We start from the raw sequence: 18,688 nt of genomic DNA, 5'->3' as shown, positions 1-18,688 counted from the left end.
CAAGGTCAAAGCACCGCAGCCCTGCGATGCCACCGGCAGTTGGAGTCTCATCAGCCACGTCCCTCCCTCCGTCTCCATTCACTGCAATGTGAGCTGAGTCGGGCGCACCCGCAGGGATGGGGCACCCACAACCTCTCTGGGCAGCAGTGCCAGGGCCTCAGCTCCCCCTCTGTGAGCCACTTCCCTGACATCTAAACCAAATCTCCCCTCCTTTACGCCAAAACCATTCCTCTTTGTCCTATCACCATCTCCCCACACAAAAAGTTCATTTCCCTCCTGCTAATCATCTCCCTTGAAATGACAGAAGGCTGCACTGAGGGCTCCCCGCAGCCTTCTCTTCTCCGCGCTGAACACCCCCGGCTCCCTCAGCCTTTCTCCACAGCAGAGGTGCTGCAGCCTCTGAGCGAACCACCTGGAGAAAAAGGTTTCCTTTTCTCATTTGGGATTGATGTAGGGCACGCAAGAGGCAAATTCCCCATCTGAACGCACAACCTTGGCTTTGCTGAACCTCCACCCCACAGCCCGTCCTTTGCACCCATCTCTGTCTGACTCTGGGGGAAGGAAGCGGCGCGGGACCACATCGAAGGCCTTGCCCAAGTCCAGGGAGACGACATCAGTCGCCCTCCCGTTGTCCATCAGTGCCATCACGGCATCACAGAAAGCCACCAAGTGAGTCAGGCACGATCTGCCCTCAGTGCCGCCGTGCTGGCTGTCCCGGAGCACTTCTCCATCCCTCAGCTGCCTCAACATCATCTCTTCCAGGAAGATCTGCTCCATCACCCCAAATACACCCCAAAAACACGAGGTCTCCGTCACTTACACACTAGGCAGGTGTAGCATGGAAACCTCTTACCCTGAACAGAAGCCAACGTGAGGACTGAGGGCATTTCCCACCCTGTGTCCTGCACAGATCGAGCAAGGTCTCACGCAGTTAGATGATGCTATTTATTGGTGTACTGCTGTAATAGAAATCTGGACAGCCACTGTTGATGGGAGCAGCGGTTGTGCAGGTCTGGGACGTGGTGCCCGGCCCCAGGGAGACTGCTACCATCCCCTGTAGGATGGCGGTGGTGGCGGTGGCGGTGCCCGGCGGGGCTGGGGGCTTCTGGACTTATTCCTGGTGTACACGGCCGGGCTGGGGGGCCGCGGGGGCCGCGGGGGGGGCAGCCGAGCCGAGGCACTCTTGGGCCTGGAGGGCGGCGATGCGCTGGGGCTCCGCAGCACCCGGGCAGGACGTCCTGGAGCCCGCTGGTGCCGAGACCGTCTGTCCTCACGTGCTGAGCGTCCGTGGGCAGCAGACCGGGCCTTGGCGGATTCCATGAGGCGCCTGCAGAGACAGGAACTGCTGAGGGCCCGGGAGCCCCCCGCTCTCCTTCCTCCCGGCATCGCACAGAGCAGCGCGGGAATAAAGAGCGTGCTGGGATGGGGATGGGGGAGCAACTCACTGTTGTTTCTGCCTCCGCCGCCGGATGCAAATGCAGCACACAATTATCAGGAGCAGAAGCGGAACAAACACACCAATGGCACCTTTCAGGCAGAACATGGGGACGTCCTTAATGTAGATGCCCTCAGTGTGTTCTTCACCACGTGCACCTGAAGGAACAATTGTGGTCACTGCTGCGCCTCGTGCCTAACTGGCGATCTCACCAGAGCTCTGACATTGCCACGAAATGTTCCAGGAGGCCACGAACATGAAACGCAACAACAGAACCTCCAACCTTCAGCCACAGAGCTCTGTGCACGGCCTTTACCTGCAGTGCCAGCTGCTTGCACGTCCTCTGTGCCTTCACGGGAGATGGGCAGCGTGTGGCTGCCGCCCTCCTGAAACACAGCCTCGTCCACAGGCTCTCCATCGACCTCTTGAGAAAGAAGGTAGCAAAGAGGGGCTGTCAATGTCTGCTCTTGTCAGGAGGATGAGATCCTCAGGACGCGTTACTTCTCCAAAGACAGCAGTATTTTCTGCACGTCTTTGTAGAACGCCTGTTTCCCAAGTCTTCTGGTGAACAGACAGAAATACACCCACCAGGCACTTCGTTCTCCCCCATCATTGCCTTTAGGACATGAGCAAAGCGCGGCGAATATCTTCCTTGTCCCGGATTCTCTCTCTGTCTCGCAGGACCTGAACAGAACGTAGCAGGACACATTTCAGACAAAGCCACTACTGAACTGAGCGCTCTGTTTGGTGAAGTCCATCCAGTCAGAGTACCCACCCCCGGGAGACCAGCGGGGCTCCAGCGCGGGAAGCAGCTGCGGGTTTGGCACGGCCCTCTCTGGAGGCATTTCTGCAATACGGAACCATGAGAGCTTTCCATCATACACCACAATCTGTGTCACTGCGTAACGGCACAGCTGAGGAGCAGGCGGTACATAGGGATGGTGCAGGGACACGGCAGGCACGTGCAGCGCTGTGCTCTCGCTCCTGCAGGCGTGCCTGGCTGATATTAGGGCCGTGAGCTGGCAGCTCGCAAAGGAAGTAAAAAGCCATGACATACCCATGGCACCTGCAAGAGCTTCGGACCCAGGAGCCGGCTGGGATTCTGCACCCCATTCACTTCCACTCACATCTGTAAACAAACAGGACAGAGCAGGTTGTGTCAAACACGTGCACATACCCATCTCCAGATGGGAACAACGGAGGATCTCTCCACAGCACCCATCTCTCCCTTCCACACAGCAGCATCTCAACCATACGTGCAGGGTGCCTGCAGTGGCACCGTGCTGATACACAGCAATCCCTGTGTGGAACTGTCTGGAAGCGGGGAGGGGAAGAGAACAGAATGAAATGGAGAGGGGAAGAAAAGAGAACGGGAGGGGGAGCCCCAAAGGCTCTGTTCTGGCAGTGATTTACCTCCAGGTTCCACCTCAGGAACAAAAGCCGAGTTCGAAGAGGCAATCATAGGTAAAGAAGCAGTGTAGTCGTCTAGAATCACAAAGAGATGAGAGAAGTTTCCTTTAAATGTGTGCAACACCACCATGGTCCACATGGAGCAACATTTGGCCACTACTGCAGATCTGTGATGGGCACAAAGGAAACCACAGCACGGGAGGAAAATGTGCCTGGCTCTTCCCTTGGGCTGGGGGTGAGGGGGGACCCTGTGTTGGGAACTGGGTGCTGGCCACCTTCCCCTGCCCAGCATGTCCCCCATGCAAGGACAGCCCCAGAGCAGCCTGCAATCTGGCTGTGGGGACACAGCCTGACTTCTTGCCCCCCGTGCCACTCACTTTTGTTCACCCACCTGCTCCTGGTGCTCTCCATGGAGCAGCACCAACCTTCCAGCAAGTTGTAGCCATCAGGAGGAGGAGTATGAGACGGGCAGAGGCCATAGCTCCCCACACTCGTCCCATGCTGTCACCACAACTGTAGCCACAGCAAGTGCTGGTGACAGGGCAGGCTCAGAGCAATGCCTGTGACACCACGGGTCCATGTCAGAGAGGGGCACTGTGAGCTCAGGGCAGAGGGGCTGACCCCAGCGCTCACGGAACCCCCCGCTGCCACTCTCGAGCTACCATGGCAGGTAAGGCAGCAGGCTCCTCTGCTCCTGGCACTGCGGCCCTCCAGGGGATCCCAGTGCCCCAGATCTCACCCAGCGCCCATTTGGGCATTTCCCCACAGAGAGAATTCCTCCACGCACGCTGACGGTGCTTCCGACACCCGACGCCGCTTTATGTGGATCCTTCGTGCCTCCACCGGCCACTGCTGCAATGCAGCCCAGCAGAGCAGTGCCGGTGTCCTTCCAACCCCTCCACGTCCCCACTGTCACCTACATGGTGCCTCAGGCCTCTGTCTGGCCTGGGGTGCCGGGTGTCCAGGGACAGGGAGCGCAGCTGCCACCTGGGGGGATGCCCCCAGCCGTGGTTCAGCTGCCACCTGGGGGCATGTCCCCAACTGTGGTTCAGTTGCCACCTGGGGTGATGCCTCTAATGATGGGTCAGCTGCCACCTGGGGGGATGCCCCCACCTGTGGTTCAGTTGCCACCTGGGGGCATGTCCCCAGCTGTGCTTCAGCTGCCACCTGCGGGGATGCCCACAGTTGTCAGTCAGCTCCCAGCTGGGGGGATGCCCCCAAACTTTGGTCAGCTGCCACCTGGGGGGATGCCCCCAGTTGTCAGTCAGCTCCCAGCTGGGGGGATGCCCCCAAACTTTGGTCAGCTGCCATCTGGGGGGATGCCCACAGTTGTCAGTCAGCTCCCAGCTGGGGGGATGCTCCCAAACTTTGGTCAGCTGCCACCTGGGGGGCAGCAGTTACCCCTGGTCACGCTCCTACCTGGAGAGATGAAGCCAGGTATGCCTGCCCCCCGCGCCCCTGCCCGCTGCTGGGAACATCCCCTGGTGGCAGGGACGCAGCAGCCCCAGCAACCGATGGAGCTGCGGCCTGGGGCTGTGTTGCACGGGGAGCCCCCGCAGCCCGCAGACAGCTGCCCGCCGCAGGGCCCCGACCGCCCCGGCCCCTCAACAGTCCTCCGAGGAGCTCCAGTGTGCCCCCGTCCCACCACGGCTCCGCTCACCTGCAGCACCGCAGCGCTGGAATCAGGTGGTGAGTTTGGCGGCTGCAGAGCGGGCGGCAGGCTGTCCGCACCGGGTGGCTGTGGGAAAGCTGCCATTGCCTCACTGGGGATGTTCTTGCTTTTCCAGCAGCGACAACGAGCTCAGACATCCAGGAGGACATCACTGACTTCAATGCCCTCCTGACTTGGATGAACAACGGTGAGTTTGGGGCAGCAGAGCTGGCGGGAGGGTGTTTGCCCCGAGCGGGTGTGGGAAAGCTGGCATTTCCCGCGTGGGGATTTTCTTCCTCTTCCAGAAGTGGCACCCAAAACAGAGGTCCCGGATGACGTCCCGGATGATACGCCGGACATGGATGAGCTCCTGGCTTGGATGAACAACGGTGAGTTTGGGGGTAGCAGAGCTGGCGGGGGTTGTCTGCACTCAGTGGGTGTGGGGAAGCTGGCATTACCCCTGTGGGGATTTTCTTCTTTTTCCAGAAGCGACATCCAACACAGAGATCCCGGACAACATCCCGGACATGGATGACCTGCTCACATGGCTGAACACCGGTGAGTTTGGGGGCTGCAGAGCTGGCGGGGGAGGGTCTGCACTCAGTGCCTGCGGGAAGGCTGTCCTCACTCTTCTGGGGATGTTCTTGCTTTTTCAGAAAGGGCAAGTCCTCAGGAGGTCCCCCAGCAGAACCAGGACCCTGTTGAAACTGAAACAAAGGGGACCGAAGGTACTGACATTGCTGAACAGGAAAGTCTTCACGATGAGCTGCTACCTGAACTAGACAGCCAGGAAAGGGCAGAGCTGCTGCGGTGGATCGATGCCACACAGCCACCGAGCCCAGACGTCCCCAGCAGCACAAAAACGTCACCATTCATCTCAGGGCTCCCTGACTTTCCCTGGGCCAGCAGGCAGCAAAACGGAGAGGCAGAGACTGAGGCCTGGATCAGCAGCGACCTGTTCTGCACACATCCATCGTGCTCCAGGCAGCTCCCCAGGCCGCTGCCCTGCATGCCTTTCCTGCTGCCCCGCAGCACATCACCAGAGCTGCCCATGCCGGCCCCCCTGGATGTCCCAGCACCTCCTTCGCCCCGCACAGCACATCTGATAGAAGAGGCGAAGCGGAAGCAGCCCCGGGTGGTTCTCACCCGCCTGGCACTGCCACCCGGCTGCATGTCCTGCCGTGTGCCAGACAACCACCACAATGACGATGACGGCACCGAGCCGGCCGAGTGCCCAGCGCCCGCCTGCACCACCAGCGGGCACCAGCAGTGCACTGGCAGCTTCCCAGCCAGGAAGAGGAAGCTGCCGCATGGCCAGGACGCTCCAGGGCAGAAACGCCGGCGCTAGGCGAAGCTGGGTGGGCTCAGCACAAACGGGAGCCTCTGCAGAAACCGGCCCACCTGCTGCAGCAGGAGGCACGGCCACGGCCAGCAAGTAAGGCTCCCTGTAGCCCTGGGCTCCTCGCCGGCCCTGCGGCACACAGAGCAGCAGCAGTGCTCCAGGGGCACCAGCACCGGCCCAGCCCTACCCCTCCAACCCTGGCTGTCCACCACCACCACCTTGAACTGGGACAATGTGGGACTCTATTAGATTTCATTATGTTACGGTATTTTATGTTATTATCTTCAATTATATGAAATTACATTAAATTACTAAACGTTTCGTGTTCTCTTTGCTACATCTCTGCCTGCAGTCGTTCACGCAGCCTCAAAGCCCCCCCAAATCCCTACGCCCACCTCCAGGGATGTTGGTGTGGTTGCAGCAAGCAGAGAGCTGCAGCTCCGCCCGCACCTCCTCACTGATGTTCTCCATCACCATCGTGCTGCCAGTGCCCCGTGCCTTGTTTTGTGCCTGGGGAAGGAGATGGTCACGTACTGAGCATCGGGTGTGTTGAGCTGGGGGCACTGGGCAGGACTGGTGGCCCTGGGAGGCTGTTGAGGGCTGCAGAAAGCACTGGGCACGTGTGGAGCACTGGGTCGGTTGTGGGCTCCCCAGCTCAAGGCAGACTCTCCTGTGCAAGCGCTGCAGGGAAGCTGCTCTGGGGGGAGGCTGTACTGTGCTCTTCTCCAGAGGTCCCTCCCAGCCCCTCTGCTTTGTGACAGACAGAAGTTGAAAGCAGACAGCCAGCAGGTGGAAGTTTGGCAGCTTTGCAGGGTCAAAGCACCGCAGCCCTGCGATGCCACCGGCAGTTGGAGTCTCATCAGCCACGTCCCTCCCTCCGTCCCCATTCACTGCAATGGGAGCTGAGCTGGGCAAACCCGCAGGGATGGGGCACCCACAACCTCTCTGGGCAGCAGTGCCAGGGCCTCAACTTCTTACATCTTACCCTGACCAGAAGCCAACGTAAGGATTGGGGGGATTTTCCACCCTGTGTCCTGCACAGATCAAGCAAGGTCTCACACAGTTAGGAAATAATGCAGTTCTTTATTGATGTATTACTGGGATAGAAACCGCTTCGGACCCAGGAGCCGGCTGGGATTCTGCACCCCATTCACTTCCACTCACACCTGAAAACCAGCAAGACAGAGCAGGTTGTGTCAAACACGTCCACATACCCATCTCCAGATGGGAACAACGGAGGATCTCTCCACAGCACCCATCTCTCCCTTCCACGCAGCAGCATCTCAACCATACGTGCAGGGTGCCTGCAGTGGCACCGTGCTGATACACAGCAATCCCTGTGTGGAACTGTCTGGAAGCGGGGAGGAGAAGATAACGGAGTGAGAAGGAGAGGGGAGGAAAAGAGAACGGGAGGGGGAGCCCCAAAGGCTCTGTTCTGGCAGTGATTTACATCCAGGTTCCACCTCAGGAACAAAAGCTGAGTCCGAAGAGGCAATCATAGGTAAAGAAGCAGTGTAGTCGTCTAGAATCACAAAGAGATGAGAGAAGTTTCCTTTAAATGTGTGCAACACCACCATGGTCCACATGGAGCAACATTTGGCCACTACTGCAGATCTGTGATGGGCACAAAGGAAACCACAGCATGGGAGGAAAACGTGCCTGGCTCTTCCCTTGGGCTGGGAGTGAGGGGGGACCCTGTGTTGGGAACTGGGTGCTGGCCACCATCCCCTGCCCAGCATGTCCCCCATGCAAAGACAGCCCCAGAGCAGCCTGCCCTCTGGCCATGGGGACACAGCCTGACTTCTTGCCCACCATGCCGCTCACTTTTGTTCCCCCACCTGCTCCTGGTGCTCTCCATGGAGCAGCACCAACCTTCCAGCAAGTTGTAGCCATCAGGAGGAGGAGTATGAGACGGGCAGAGGCCATAGCTCCCCACACTCGTCCCATGCTGTCACCACAACTGTAGCCACAGCAAGTGCTGGTGACAGGGCAGGCTCAGAGCAATGCCTGTGACACCACGGGTCCATGTCAGAGAGGGGCACTGTGAGCTCAGGGCAGAGGGGCTGACCCCAGCGCTCACGGAACCCCCCGCTGCCACTCTCGAGCTACCATGGCAGGTAAGGCAGCAGGCTCCTCTGCTCCTGGCACTGCGGCCCTCCAGGGGATCCCAGTGCCCCAGATCTCACCCAGCGCCCATTTGGGCATTTCCCCACAGAGAGAATTCCTCCACGCACACTGACGGTGCTTCCGACACCCGACGCCGCTTTATGTGGATCCTTCGTGCCTCCACCGGCCACTGCTGCAATGCAGCCCAGCATTGGCGGAGCAGTGCCGGTGTCCTTCCAACCCCTCCACGTCCCCACTGTCACCTACATGGTGCCTCAGGCCTCTGTCTGGCCTGGGGTGCCGGGTGCCCAGGGACAGGGAGCGCAGCTGCCACCTGGGGGGATGCCCCCAGCCGTGGTTCAGCTGCCACCTGGGGGCATGTCCTCAACTGTGGTTCAGTTGCCACCTGGGGTGATGCCTCTAATGATGGGTCAGCTGCCACCTGGGGGGATGCCCCCACCTGTGGTTCAGTTGCCACCTGGGGGCATGTCCCCAGCTGTGCTTCAGCTGCCACCTGCGGGGATGCCCACAGTTGTCAGTCAGCTCCCAGCTGGGGGGATGCCCCCAAACTTTGGTCAGCTGCCATCTGGGGGGATGCCCACAGTTGTCAGTCAGCTCCCAGCTGGGGGGATGCTCCCAAACTTTGGTCAGCTGCCACCTGGGGGGCAGCAGTTACCCCTGGTCACGCTCCTACCTGGAGAGATGAAGCCAGGTATGCCTGCCCCCCGCGCCCCTGCCCACTGCTGGGAACATCCCCTGGTGGCAGGGACGCAGCAGCCCCAGCAACCGATGGAGCTGCGGCCTGGGGCTGTGTTGCACGGGGAGCCCCCGCAGCCCGCAGACAGCTGCCCGCCGCAGGGCCCCGACCGCCCCGGCCCCTCAACAGTCCTCCGAGGAGCTCCAGTGTGCCCCCGTCCCACCACGGCTCCGCTCACCTGCAGCACCGCAGCGCTGGAATCAGGTGGTGAGTTTGGCGGCTGCAGAGCGGGCGGCAGGCTGTCCGCACCGGGTGGCTGTGGGAAAGCTGCCATTGCCTCACTGGGGATGTTCTTGCTTTTCCAGCAGCGACAACGAGCTCAGACATCCAGGAGGACATCACTGACTTCAATGCCCTCCTGACTTGGATGAACAACGGTGAGTTTGGGGCAGCAGAGCTGGCGGGAGGGTGTTTGCCCCGAGCGGGTGTGGGAAAGCTGGCATTTCCCCCGTGGGGATTTTCTTCCTCTTCCAGAAGTGGCACCCAAAACAGAGGTCCCGGATGACGTCCCGGATGATACGCCGGACATGGATGAGCTCCTGGCTTGGATGAACAACGGTGAGTTTGGGGGCAGCAGAGCTGGCGGGGGTTGTCTGCACTCAGTGGGTGTGGGGAAGCTGGCATTACCCCTGTGGGGATTTTCTTCTTTTTCCAGAAGCGACATCCAACACAGAGATCCCGGACAACATCCCGGACATGGATGACCTGCTCACATGGCTGAACACCGGTGAGTTTGGGGCTGCAGAGCTGGCGGGGGAGGGTCTGCACTCAGTGCCTGTGGGAAGGCTGTCCTCACTCTTCTGGGGATGTTCTTGCTTTTTCAGAAAGGGCGAGTCCTCAGGAGGTCCCCCAGCAGAACCAGGACCCTGTTGAAACTGAAACAAAGGGGACCGAAGGTACTGACATTGCAGAAGAGGAAAGTCTTCACGATGAGCTGCTACCTGAACTGGACAGCCAGGAAAGGGCAGAGCTGCTGCGGTGGATCGATGCCACACAGCCACCGAGCCCAGACGTCCCCAGCAGCACAAAAACCTCACCGTTCATCTCAGGGCTCCCTGACTTTCCCTGGGCCAGCAGGGAGCAAAACGGAGAGGCAGAGACTGAGGCCTGGATCAGCAGCGACCTGTTCTGCACACATCCATCGTGCTCCAGGCAGCTCCCCAGGCCGCTGCCCTGCATGCCTTTCCTGCTGCCCCGCAGCACATCACCAGAGCTGCCCATGCCGGCCCCCCTGGATGTCCCAGCACCTCCTTCGCCCCGCACTGCACATCTGATAGAAGAGGCGAAGCGGAAGCAGCCCCGGGTGGTTCTCACCCGCCTGGCACTGCCACCCGGCTGCATGTCCTGCCGTGTGCCAGACAACCACCACAATGACGATGACGGCACCGAGCCGGCCGAGTGCCCAGCGCCCGCCTGCACCACCAGCGGGCACCAGCAGTGCACTGGCAGCTTCCCAGCCAGGAAGAGGAAGCTGCCGCGTGGCCAGGACGCTCCAGGGCAGAAACGCCGGCGCTAGGCGAAGCTGGGTGGGCTCAGCACAAACGGGAGCCTCTGCAGAAACCGGCCCACCTGCTGCAGCAGGAGGCACGGCCACGGCCAGCAAATAAGGCTCCCTGTAGCCCTGGGCTCCTCGCCGGCCCTGCGGCACACAGAGCAGCAGCAGTGCTCCAGGGGCACCAGCACCGGCCCCAGCCCTACCCCTCCAACCCTGGCTGTCCACCACCACCACCTTGAACTGGGACAATGTGGGACTCTATTAGATTTCATTATGTTACGGTATTTTATGTTATTATCTTCAATTATATGAAATTACATTAAATTACTAAACGTTTCGTGTTCTCTTTGCTACATCTCTGCCTGCAGTCGTTCACGCAGCCTCAAAGCCCCCCCAAATCCCTACGCCCACCTCCAGGGATGTTGGTGTGGTTGCAGCAAGCAGAGAGCTGCAGCTCCACCCGCACCTCCTCACTGATGTTCTCCATCACCATCGTGCTGCCAGTGCCCCGTGCCTTGTTTTGTGCCTGGGGAAGGAGATGGTCACGTACTGAGCATCGGGTGTGTTGAGCTGGGGGCACTGGGCAGGACTGGTGGCCCTGGGAGGCTGTTGAGGGCTGCAGAAAGCACTGGGCACGTGTGGAGCACTGGGTCGGTTGTGGGCTCCCCAGCTCAAGGCAGACTCTCCTGTGCAATCTGCTGCAGGGAAGCTGCTCTGGGGGGAGGCTGTACTGTGCTCTTCTCCAGAGGTCCCTCCCAGCCCCTCTGCTTTGTGACAGATGTTGAAAGCAGACAGCCAGCAGGTGGAAGTTTGGCAGCTTTGCAGGGTCAAAGCACCGCAGCCCTGCGATGCCACCGGCAGTTGGAGTCTCATCAGCCACGTCCCTCCCTCCGTCCCCATTCACTGCAATGGGAGCTGAGCTGGGCAAACCCGCAGGGATGGGGCACCCACAACCTCTCTGGGCAGCAGTGCCAGGGCCTCAACTTCTTACATCTTACCCTGACCAGAAGCCAACGTAAGGATTGGGGGGATTTTCCACCCTGTGTCCTGCACAGATCAAGCAAGGTCTCACACAGTTAGGAAATAATGCAGTTCTTTATTGATGTATTACTGGGATAGAAACCGCTTCGGACCCAGGAGCCGGCTGGGATTCTGCACCCCATTCACTTCCACTCACACCTGAAAACCAGCAAGACAGAGCAGGTTGTGTCAAACACGTCCACATACCCATCTCCAGATGGGAACAACGGAGGATCTCTCCACAGCACCCATCTCTCCCTTCCACGCAGCAGCATCTCAACCATACGTGCAGGGTGCCTGCAGTGGCACCGTGCTGATACACAGCAATCCCTGTGTGGAACTGTCTGGAAGCGGGGAGGAGAAGATAACGGAGTGAGAAGGAGAGGGGAGGAAAAGAGAACGGGAGGGGGAGCCCCAAAGGCTCTGTTCTGGCAGTGATTTACATCCAGGTTCCACCTCAGGAACAAAAGCTGAGTCCGAAGAGGCAATCATAGGTAAAGAAGCAGTGTAGTCGTCTAGAATCACAAAGAGATGAGAGAAGTTTCCTTTAAATGTGTGCAACACCACCATGGTCCACATGGAGCAACATTTGGCCACTACTGCAGATCTGTGATGGGCACAAAGGAAACCACAGCATGGGAGGAAAACGTGCCTGGCTCTTCCCTTGGGCTGGGAGTGAGGGGGGACCCTGTGTTGGGAACTGGGTGCTGGCCACCGTCCCCTGCCCAGCATGTCCCCCATGCAAAGACAGCCCCAGAGCAGCCTGCAGTCTGGCCGTGGGGACACAGCCTGACTTTTTGCCCACCATGCCACTCACTTTTGTTCCCCCACCTGCTCCTGGTGCTCTCCATGGAGCAGCACCAACCTTCCAGCAAGCTGTAGCCATCAGGAGGAGGAGTACGAGACGGGCAGAGGCCATAGCTCTCCACACTCGTCCCATGCTGTCACCACAACTGTAGCCACAGCAAGTGCTGGTGACAGGGCAGGCTCAGAGCAATGCCTGTGACACCACGGGTCCATGTCAGAGAGGGGCACTGTGAGCTCAGGGCAGAGGGGCTGACCCCAGCGCTCACGGAACCCCCCGCTGCCACTCTCGAGCTACCATGGCAGGTAAGGCAGCAGGCTCCTCTGCTCCTGGCACTGCGGCCCTCCAGGGGATCCCAGTGCCCCAGATCTCACCCAGCGCCCATTTGGGCATTTCCCCACAGAGAGAATTCCTCCACGCACGCTGACGGTGCTTCCGACACCCGACGCCGCTTTATGTGGATCCTTCGTGCCTCCACCGGCCACCGCTGCAATGCAGCCCAGCATTGGCGGAGCAGTGCCGGTGTCCTTCCAACCCCTCCACGTCCCCACTGTCACCTACATGGTGCCTCAGGCCTCTGTCTGGCCTGGGGTGCGGGGTGTCCAGGGACAGGGAGCGCAGCTGCCACCTGGGGGGATGCCCCCAGCCGTGGTTCAGCTGCCACCTGGGGGCATGTCCCCAACTGTGGTTCAGCTGCCACCTGGGGGCATGTCCCCAACTGTGGTTCAGCTGCCACCTGGGGTGATGCCTCTAATGATGGGTCAGCTGCCACCTGGGGGGATGCCCCCACCTGTGGTTCAGTTGCCACCTGGGGGCATGTCCCCAGCTGTGCTTCAGCTGCCACCTGCGGGGATGCCCACAGTTGTCAGTCAGCTCCCAGCTGGGGGGATGCCCCCAAACTTTGGTCAGCTGCCATCTGGGGGGATGCCCACAGTTGTCAGTCAGCTCCCAGCTGGGGGGATGCTCCCAAACTTTGGTCAGCTGCCACCTGGGGGGCAGCAGTTACCCCTGGTCACGCTCCTACCTGGAGAGATGAAACCAGGTATGCCTGCCCCCCGCGCCCCTGCCCGCTGCTGGGAACATCCCCTGGTGGCAGGGACGCAGCAGCCCCAGCAACCGATGGAGCTGCGGCCTGGGGCTGTGTTGCACGGGGAGCCCCCGCAGCCCGCAGACAGCTGCCCGCCGCAGGGCCCCGACCGCCCCGGCCCCTCAACAGTCCTCCGAGGAGCTCCAGTGTGCCCCCGTCCCACCACGGCTCCGCTCACCTGCAGCACCGCAGCGCTGGAATCAGGTGGTGAGTTTGGCGGCTGCAGAGCGGGCGGCAGGCTGTCCGCACCGGGTGGCTGTGGGAAAGCTGCCATTGCCTCACTGGGGATGTTCTTGCTTTTCCAGCAGCGACAACGAGCTCAGACATCCAGGAGGACATCACTGACTTCAATGCCCTCCTGACTTGGATGAACAACGGTGAGTTTGGGGCAGCAGAGCTGGCGGGAGGGTGTTTGCCCCGAGCGGGTGTGGGAAAGCTGGCATTTCCCCCGTGGGGATTTTCTTCCTCTTCCAGAAGTGGCACCCAAAACAGAGGTCCCGGATGACGTCCCGGATGATACGCCGGACATGGATGAGCTCCTGGCTTGGATGAACAACGGTGAGTTTGGGGGCAGCAGAGCTGGCGGGGGTTGTCTGCACTCAGTGGGTGTGGGGAAGCTGGCATTACCCCTGTGGGGATTTTCTTCTTTTTCCAGAAGCGACATCCAACACAGAGATCCCGGACAACATCCCGGACATGGATGACCTGCTCACATGGCTGAACACCGGTGAGTTTGGGGGCTGCAGAGCTGGCAGGGGAGGGTCTGCACTCAGTGCCTGCGGGAAGGCTGTCCTCACTCTTCTGGGGATGTTCTTGCTTTTTCAGAAAGGGCGAGTCCTCAGGAGGTCCCCCAGCAGAACCAGGACCCTGTTGAAACCGAAACAAAGGGGACCGAAGGTACTGACATTGCAGAAGAGGAAAGTCTTCACGATGAGCTGCTACCTGAACTGGACAGCCAGGAAAGGGCAGAGCTGCTGCGGTGGATCGATGCCACACAGCCACCGAGCCCAGACGTCCCCAGCAGCACAAAAACGTCACCGTTCATCTCAGGGCTCCCTGACTTTCCCTGGGCCAGCAGGGAGCAAAACGGAGAGGCAGAGACTGAGGCCTGGATCAGCAGCGACCTGTTCTGCACACATCCATCGTGCTCCAGGCAGCTCCCCAGGCCGCTGCCCTGCATGCCTTTCCTGCTGCCCCGCAGCACATCACCAGAGCTGCCCATGCCGGCCCCCCTGGATGTCCCAGCACCTCCTTCGCCCCGCACTGCACATCTGATAGAAGAGGCGAAGCGGAAGCAGCCCCGGGTGGTTCTCACCCGCCTGGCACTGCCACCCGGCTGCATGTCCTGCCGTGTGCCAGACAACCACCACAATGACGATGACGGCACCGAGCCGGCCGAGTGCCCAGCGCCCGCCTGCACCACCAGCGGGCACCAGCAGTGCACTGGCAGCTTCCCAGCCAGGAAGAGGAAGCTGCCGCGTGGCCAGGACGCTCCAGGGCAGAAACGCCGGCGCTAGGCGAAGCTGGGTGGGCTCAGCACAAACGGGAGCCTCTGCAGAAACCGGCCCACCTGCTGCAGCAGGAGGCACGGCCACGGCCAACAAATAAGGCTCCCTGTAGCCCTGGGCTCCTCGCCGGCCCTGCGGCACACAGAGCAGCAGCAGTGCTCCAGGGGCACCAGCACCGGCCCCAGCCCTACCCCTCCAACCCTGGCTGTCCACCACCACCACCTTGAACTGGGACAATGTGGGACTCTATTAGATTTCATTATGTTACGGTATTTTATGTTATATTATCTTCAATTATATGAAATTACATTAAATTACTAAACGTTTCGCGTTCTCTTTGCTACATCTCTGCCTGCAGTCGTTCACGCAGCCTCAAAGCCCCCCCAAATCCCTACGCCCACCTCCAGGGATGTTGGTGTGGTTGCAGCAAGCAGAGAGCTGCAGCTCCGCCCGCACCTCCTCACTGATGTTCTCCATCACCATCGTGCTGCCAGTGCCCCGTGCCTTGTTTTGTGCCTGGGGAAGGAGATGGTCACGTACTGAGCATCGGGTGTGTTGAGCTGGGGGCACTGGGCAGGACTGGTGGCCCTGGGAGGCTGTTGAGGGCTGCAGAAAGCACTGGGCACGTGTGGAGCACTGGGTCGGTTGTGGGCTCCCCAGCTCAAGGCAGACTCTCCTGTGCAAGCGCTGCAGGGAAGCTGCTCTGGGGGGAGGCTGTACTGTGCTCTTCTCCAGAGGTCCCTCCCAGCCCCTCTGCTTTGTGACAGATGTTGAAAGCAGACAGCCAGCAGGTGGAAGTTTGGCAGCTTTGCAAGGTCAAAGCACCGCAGCCCTGCGATGCCACCGGCAGTTGGAGTCTCATCAGCCACGTCCCTCCCTCCGTCCCCATTCACTGCAATGGGAGCTGAGTTGGGCAAACCCGCAGGGATGGGGCACCCACAACCTCTCTGGGCAGCAGTGCCAGGGCCTCAACTTCTTACATCTTACCCTGACCAGAAGCCAACGTAAGGATTGGGGGGATTTTCCACCCTGTGTCCTGCACAGATCAAGCAAGGTCTCACACAGTTAGGAAATAATGCAGTTCTTTATTGATGTATTACTGGGATAGAAACCGCTTCGGACCCAGTGGTTGGCAGTGATTACCTCCGGGTTCCACCTTGGGCTAGGGGCGAGGGGGACCCTGTGTTGGGAACTGGGTGCTGGCCACCGTCCCTTGCCCAGCATGTCCCCCATGCAAGGACAGCCCCGGGGAAGCCTGCCCTCTGGCCGTGGGGACACAGCCTGACTTCTTGCCCCCCATGCCACTCACTTTTTGTTCACCCACCTGCTCCTGGTGCTCGCTGTGCAGCAGCACCGTCCTTCCAGCAACTTGTAGCCATCAGGAGGAATATGAAACGGGCAGAGGCCGTAGCTCCCCACACTCATCCCATGCTGTCACCACCACAACTGTAGCCACAGCAAGTGCTGGCAACGGGGCGGGCACAAAGCAATGCCTGGAGCGTCCTGGCCATGCGGCAGCTTCCTCCTCCTGGCTTGGATGCTGCCAGTGCACTGCTGGTGCCCGCTGGTGGTGCAGGCGGGCGCTTGGCACTCAGCCGGCTCGGTGCCATCCCCGCTGTGGTTGTCCGGCACGGAGCAGGAGGTGCAGCCAGGTGGCAGTGCCAGGCGGGTGAGAACCACCTGGGGCTGCGTCTGCTGTGCCTCCTCCATCAGATGTGCTGTGCGGTGAAAGGGAAGTGCTGGGACATCCAGGGGGGTTAACACGAGCAGCTTTGGTGATGTGCTGCAGGACAGCAGGAAAGGCCTGCAGGACAGCGGCCTGGGGAACTGCCTGGAGCACAATGGATGTGTGCAGAACAGGTCGCTGCTGATCCAGGCCTCAGTCTCTCCCTCTCCGTTTCGCTCCCTGCTGGCCCAGGGAAAGTCAGGGAGCAATGTGATGAATGGTGGTGTTTTTGTGCTGCTGGGGACGTCTGGGCTCGGTGGCTGTGTGGCATCGATCCACCGCAGCAGCTCTGCCCTTTCCTGGCTGTCCAGTTCAGGTAGCAGCTCATCGTGAAGACTTTCCTGTTCTGCAAAGTCAGTACCTTCGGTCCCCTTTGTTTCGGTTTCAACAGGGTCCTGGTTCTGCTGGGGGACCTCCTGAGGACTCGCCCTTTCTGAAAAAGCAAGAACATCCCCAGAAGAGTGAGGACAGCCTTCCCACAAGCACTCAATACAGTCTGGAAACCAGGTGGGATATGGCAATTAACAATTGATTATCAGTGCCTGAATGCTAATACAGCCTTGATAGCAGCTGCTGTCTCAAACACTGTCAGCGTAACAGCTTTGTTTGTGAGCAGCCACACATCCACAGATGGCAGCTTTTGGTGCACAATATGTTCTTTGTGGTTCTCTTGCAGGAAGAGGACAAAGAAAACTTTGCTTCTGCTTGGGAGAGGATACAAAATACCTTTAGCAAACTCACTGGTGTGTAAATATTCCGCTATGGTTGCTCACTCTGTGTTTGCTGAGCTTTTACCGTTTCACTGCCTCAGGATGTGAAATTGTATCAATGTACTAGTGATATTTTAAGTGAAGGGACATCCCCTGGCAAGGTGGGGGAAGTGGCAGCAGCAGCACAGTGGCAAGCACTAAATGAATCAGACATCGAGATTCCACCTGCAAAGTGTCCAGGACTGAGCAAAGTAGGATTTTTAGGCAGTGAAGACCAGCAAAACTGTGAAAACGAGTATGAACTTAAATGACCCCATGCAGAACCCAGGAGCCAGCTGGGATTCTGCACCCCATTCACTTCCACTCACATCACTCACACTATAAAGAAAATGAAGACTGAAAACTTACCTCCATTATCTCTTTCAGAGTCAGCAGCACTATTTTGCTACTGTGCTGACTGACCACGACAACCCAAGGCACGATGCGATCACACGTTGGTGAGGAGAAGCTTCACTGACTGTTGGGACGTCCTTGACATGCAGTGACCCGCAGGAGCCAGGCCGGGGTCAGCACAGCTTGCATGGCATCTATGCTTGAGGGGGCTCCACAGCAGCGGGGCAATCTATACACCAAGCCACGTCTGCTGCCATTTCATCCACCCGTCAGCTGTATCATGCTGGGCAGACAGGCTATCCAGCTCTGAAGGGATGCAGGTCTCGGGCCGGGCCGGGTCGTGGCTGCTGCTAAGAGAGGAACTACTGAGAGCACAGCACAGCCCCCTGCTCTCCTTCCTACCCAGCGCCCGGCACAGGACAACCTCAGCCAGACGCTGAATCACAGCTTCCCCGTCTCCCCTCCCTCGCCACCATTTTCGTTCCCCGCCTCCCAACGTCTCCCCTCCCTCGCCGCCATTTTCGTTCCCCGCCTCCCGCTCTCCAACGCCGTCTTTCTCCTCCTACCCCCTAAGATTCCCTCCCCGGCGCCGTTTCGCCACTCGCACCGCGTTCCCTTTGCCGTTTTCCCCCTCGAACGTCTCCCGGACGCAGCATTCCCACCTTCCACCTTCCCATCTTATCTCCCCGGTGCCGTTTCTTTCAGCTCCCGCCTCCCAGTTCCTCTCCGGCTCCGCAGCGCCTCACCGCCCTCCCATACCCGAACCACGTACCCGCAGCACTGCCGGCGCCGGATGAGCCGGTAGGCTCCTCACGGATCGCGGCGGGGCCGAGCGGCGATGCCGTGACGAACGGACCGGGCATGAGGCCTCTCCCCCCGCTCGCAACCGACGAGCCGAACCGCTCCGCTCCACAGCGCAGAACACGCGCGGGAACAGCGGTCGCTCCGCCCCCGTGCGCCGCGGGGCTCTGAGGCGGCGTCACCGCGGCAGAGGCGAATGGGCGCCAAGCGCCCCCGAACGCTCTCTGCGCTGTCTGCGCTTCGCAACCGCCCCGGAGCGCGAGCCGCTCCTCTCGCGTTTCCCGACCGTTGGTCGGTCGAGCAGAAAACTCCCTCAGAGCCAGCCGTTACGAAGCGCATTACAGAGCAGCATCGCTTATCTTCGGCTCCGCCTGCGGCGTAAAGCCGGTACAATGGAGCGTCGGCTTACAGCCCTTCCTCGTGTGACACGGGCAGAGATTTC

The 18,688-nt window shown here is 60.0% G+C and overlaps 4 protein-coding genes across 9 annotated transcripts; 3 read left to right on the top strand and 1 right to left on the bottom strand.

Annotated features, from left to right (window-relative positions):
* Positions 1 to 965: 965 nt before the first annotated feature.
* Positions 966 to 18,604, bottom strand: LOC109370915 (uncharacterized). Of its 6 annotated transcripts, XM_085242914.1 has the most exons (8): positions 4,506 to 4,644; positions 2,849 to 2,920; positions 2,493 to 2,564; positions 2,211 to 2,282; positions 2,024 to 2,119; positions 1,752 to 1,859; positions 1,446 to 1,593; positions 966 to 1,327 (listed from the first exon to the last, which is right to left on the bottom strand). In XM_085242914.1, the coding sequence occupies exons 2-8, from the start codon at positions 2,895 to 2,897 to the stop codon at positions 1,045 to 1,047; spliced, it is 828 nt and encodes a 275-aa protein (XP_085099040.1). In that variant the 5' UTR covers positions 2,898 to 2,920; positions 4,506 to 4,644; the 3' UTR covers positions 966 to 1,044. The 6 variants fall into 6 exon arrangements, 1 of the variants encoding a protein (XP_085099040.1); XR_014887993.1 differs by lacking the exons at positions 966 to 1,327; positions 1,446 to 1,593; positions 1,752 to 1,859; ... (3 more) ...; positions 2,849 to 2,920; positions 4,506 to 4,644 and adding exons at positions 11,382 to 11,560; positions 11,660 to 11,731; positions 12,034 to 12,047; ... (1 more) ...; positions 17,461 to 17,792; positions 18,218 to 18,604; XR_014887992.1 differs by lacking the exons at positions 966 to 1,327; positions 1,446 to 1,593; positions 1,752 to 1,859; ... (3 more) ...; positions 2,849 to 2,920; positions 4,506 to 4,644 and adding exons at positions 11,382 to 11,731; positions 12,034 to 12,047; positions 15,941 to 16,775; positions 17,461 to 17,792; positions 18,218 to 18,592.
* Positions 3,509 to 4,689, top strand: LOC146542839 (uncharacterized). Its single transcript, XM_085242697.1, has 2 exons — positions 3,509 to 3,515; positions 3,614 to 4,689. Exons 1-2 carry the CDS (start codon positions 3,509 to 3,511, stop codon positions 4,687 to 4,689), a joined length of 1,083 nt encoding a protein of 360 aa, XP_085098823.1.
* LOC146542838 (uncharacterized) lies at positions 8,143 to 10,521 on the top strand. The gene is made up of 3 exons (XM_085242695.1): positions 8,143 to 8,908; positions 9,007 to 9,195; positions 9,421 to 10,521. The coding sequence occupies exons 1-3, from the start codon at positions 8,143 to 8,145 to the stop codon at positions 10,215 to 10,217; spliced, it is 1,752 nt and encodes a 583-aa protein (XP_085098821.1). The 3' UTR covers positions 10,218 to 10,521.
* LOC109364787 (uncharacterized) lies at positions 11,902 to 15,176 on the top strand. Its single transcript, XM_085242694.1, has 3 exons — positions 11,902 to 13,315; positions 13,414 to 13,602; positions 13,841 to 15,176. Exons 1-3 carry the CDS (start codon positions 12,514 to 12,516, stop codon positions 14,623 to 14,625), a joined length of 1,776 nt encoding a protein of 591 aa, XP_085098820.1. The 5' UTR covers positions 11,902 to 12,513; the 3' UTR covers positions 14,626 to 15,176.
* Positions 18,605 to 18,688: the final 84 nt, after the last annotated feature.

The sequence above is a fragment of the Meleagris gallopavo genome, chromosome 24 (genome assembly GCF_905368555.1).
Source record: "Meleagris gallopavo chromosome 24, MGAL_WU_HG_1.1, whole genome shotgun sequence".
Classification (NCBI taxonomy): domain Eukaryota; kingdom Metazoa; phylum Chordata; class Aves; order Galliformes; family Phasianidae; genus Meleagris; species Meleagris gallopavo.
Note: the sequence above shows the minus strand (reverse complement) of the source record. Positions and strands in the feature narration are given on the sequence as shown.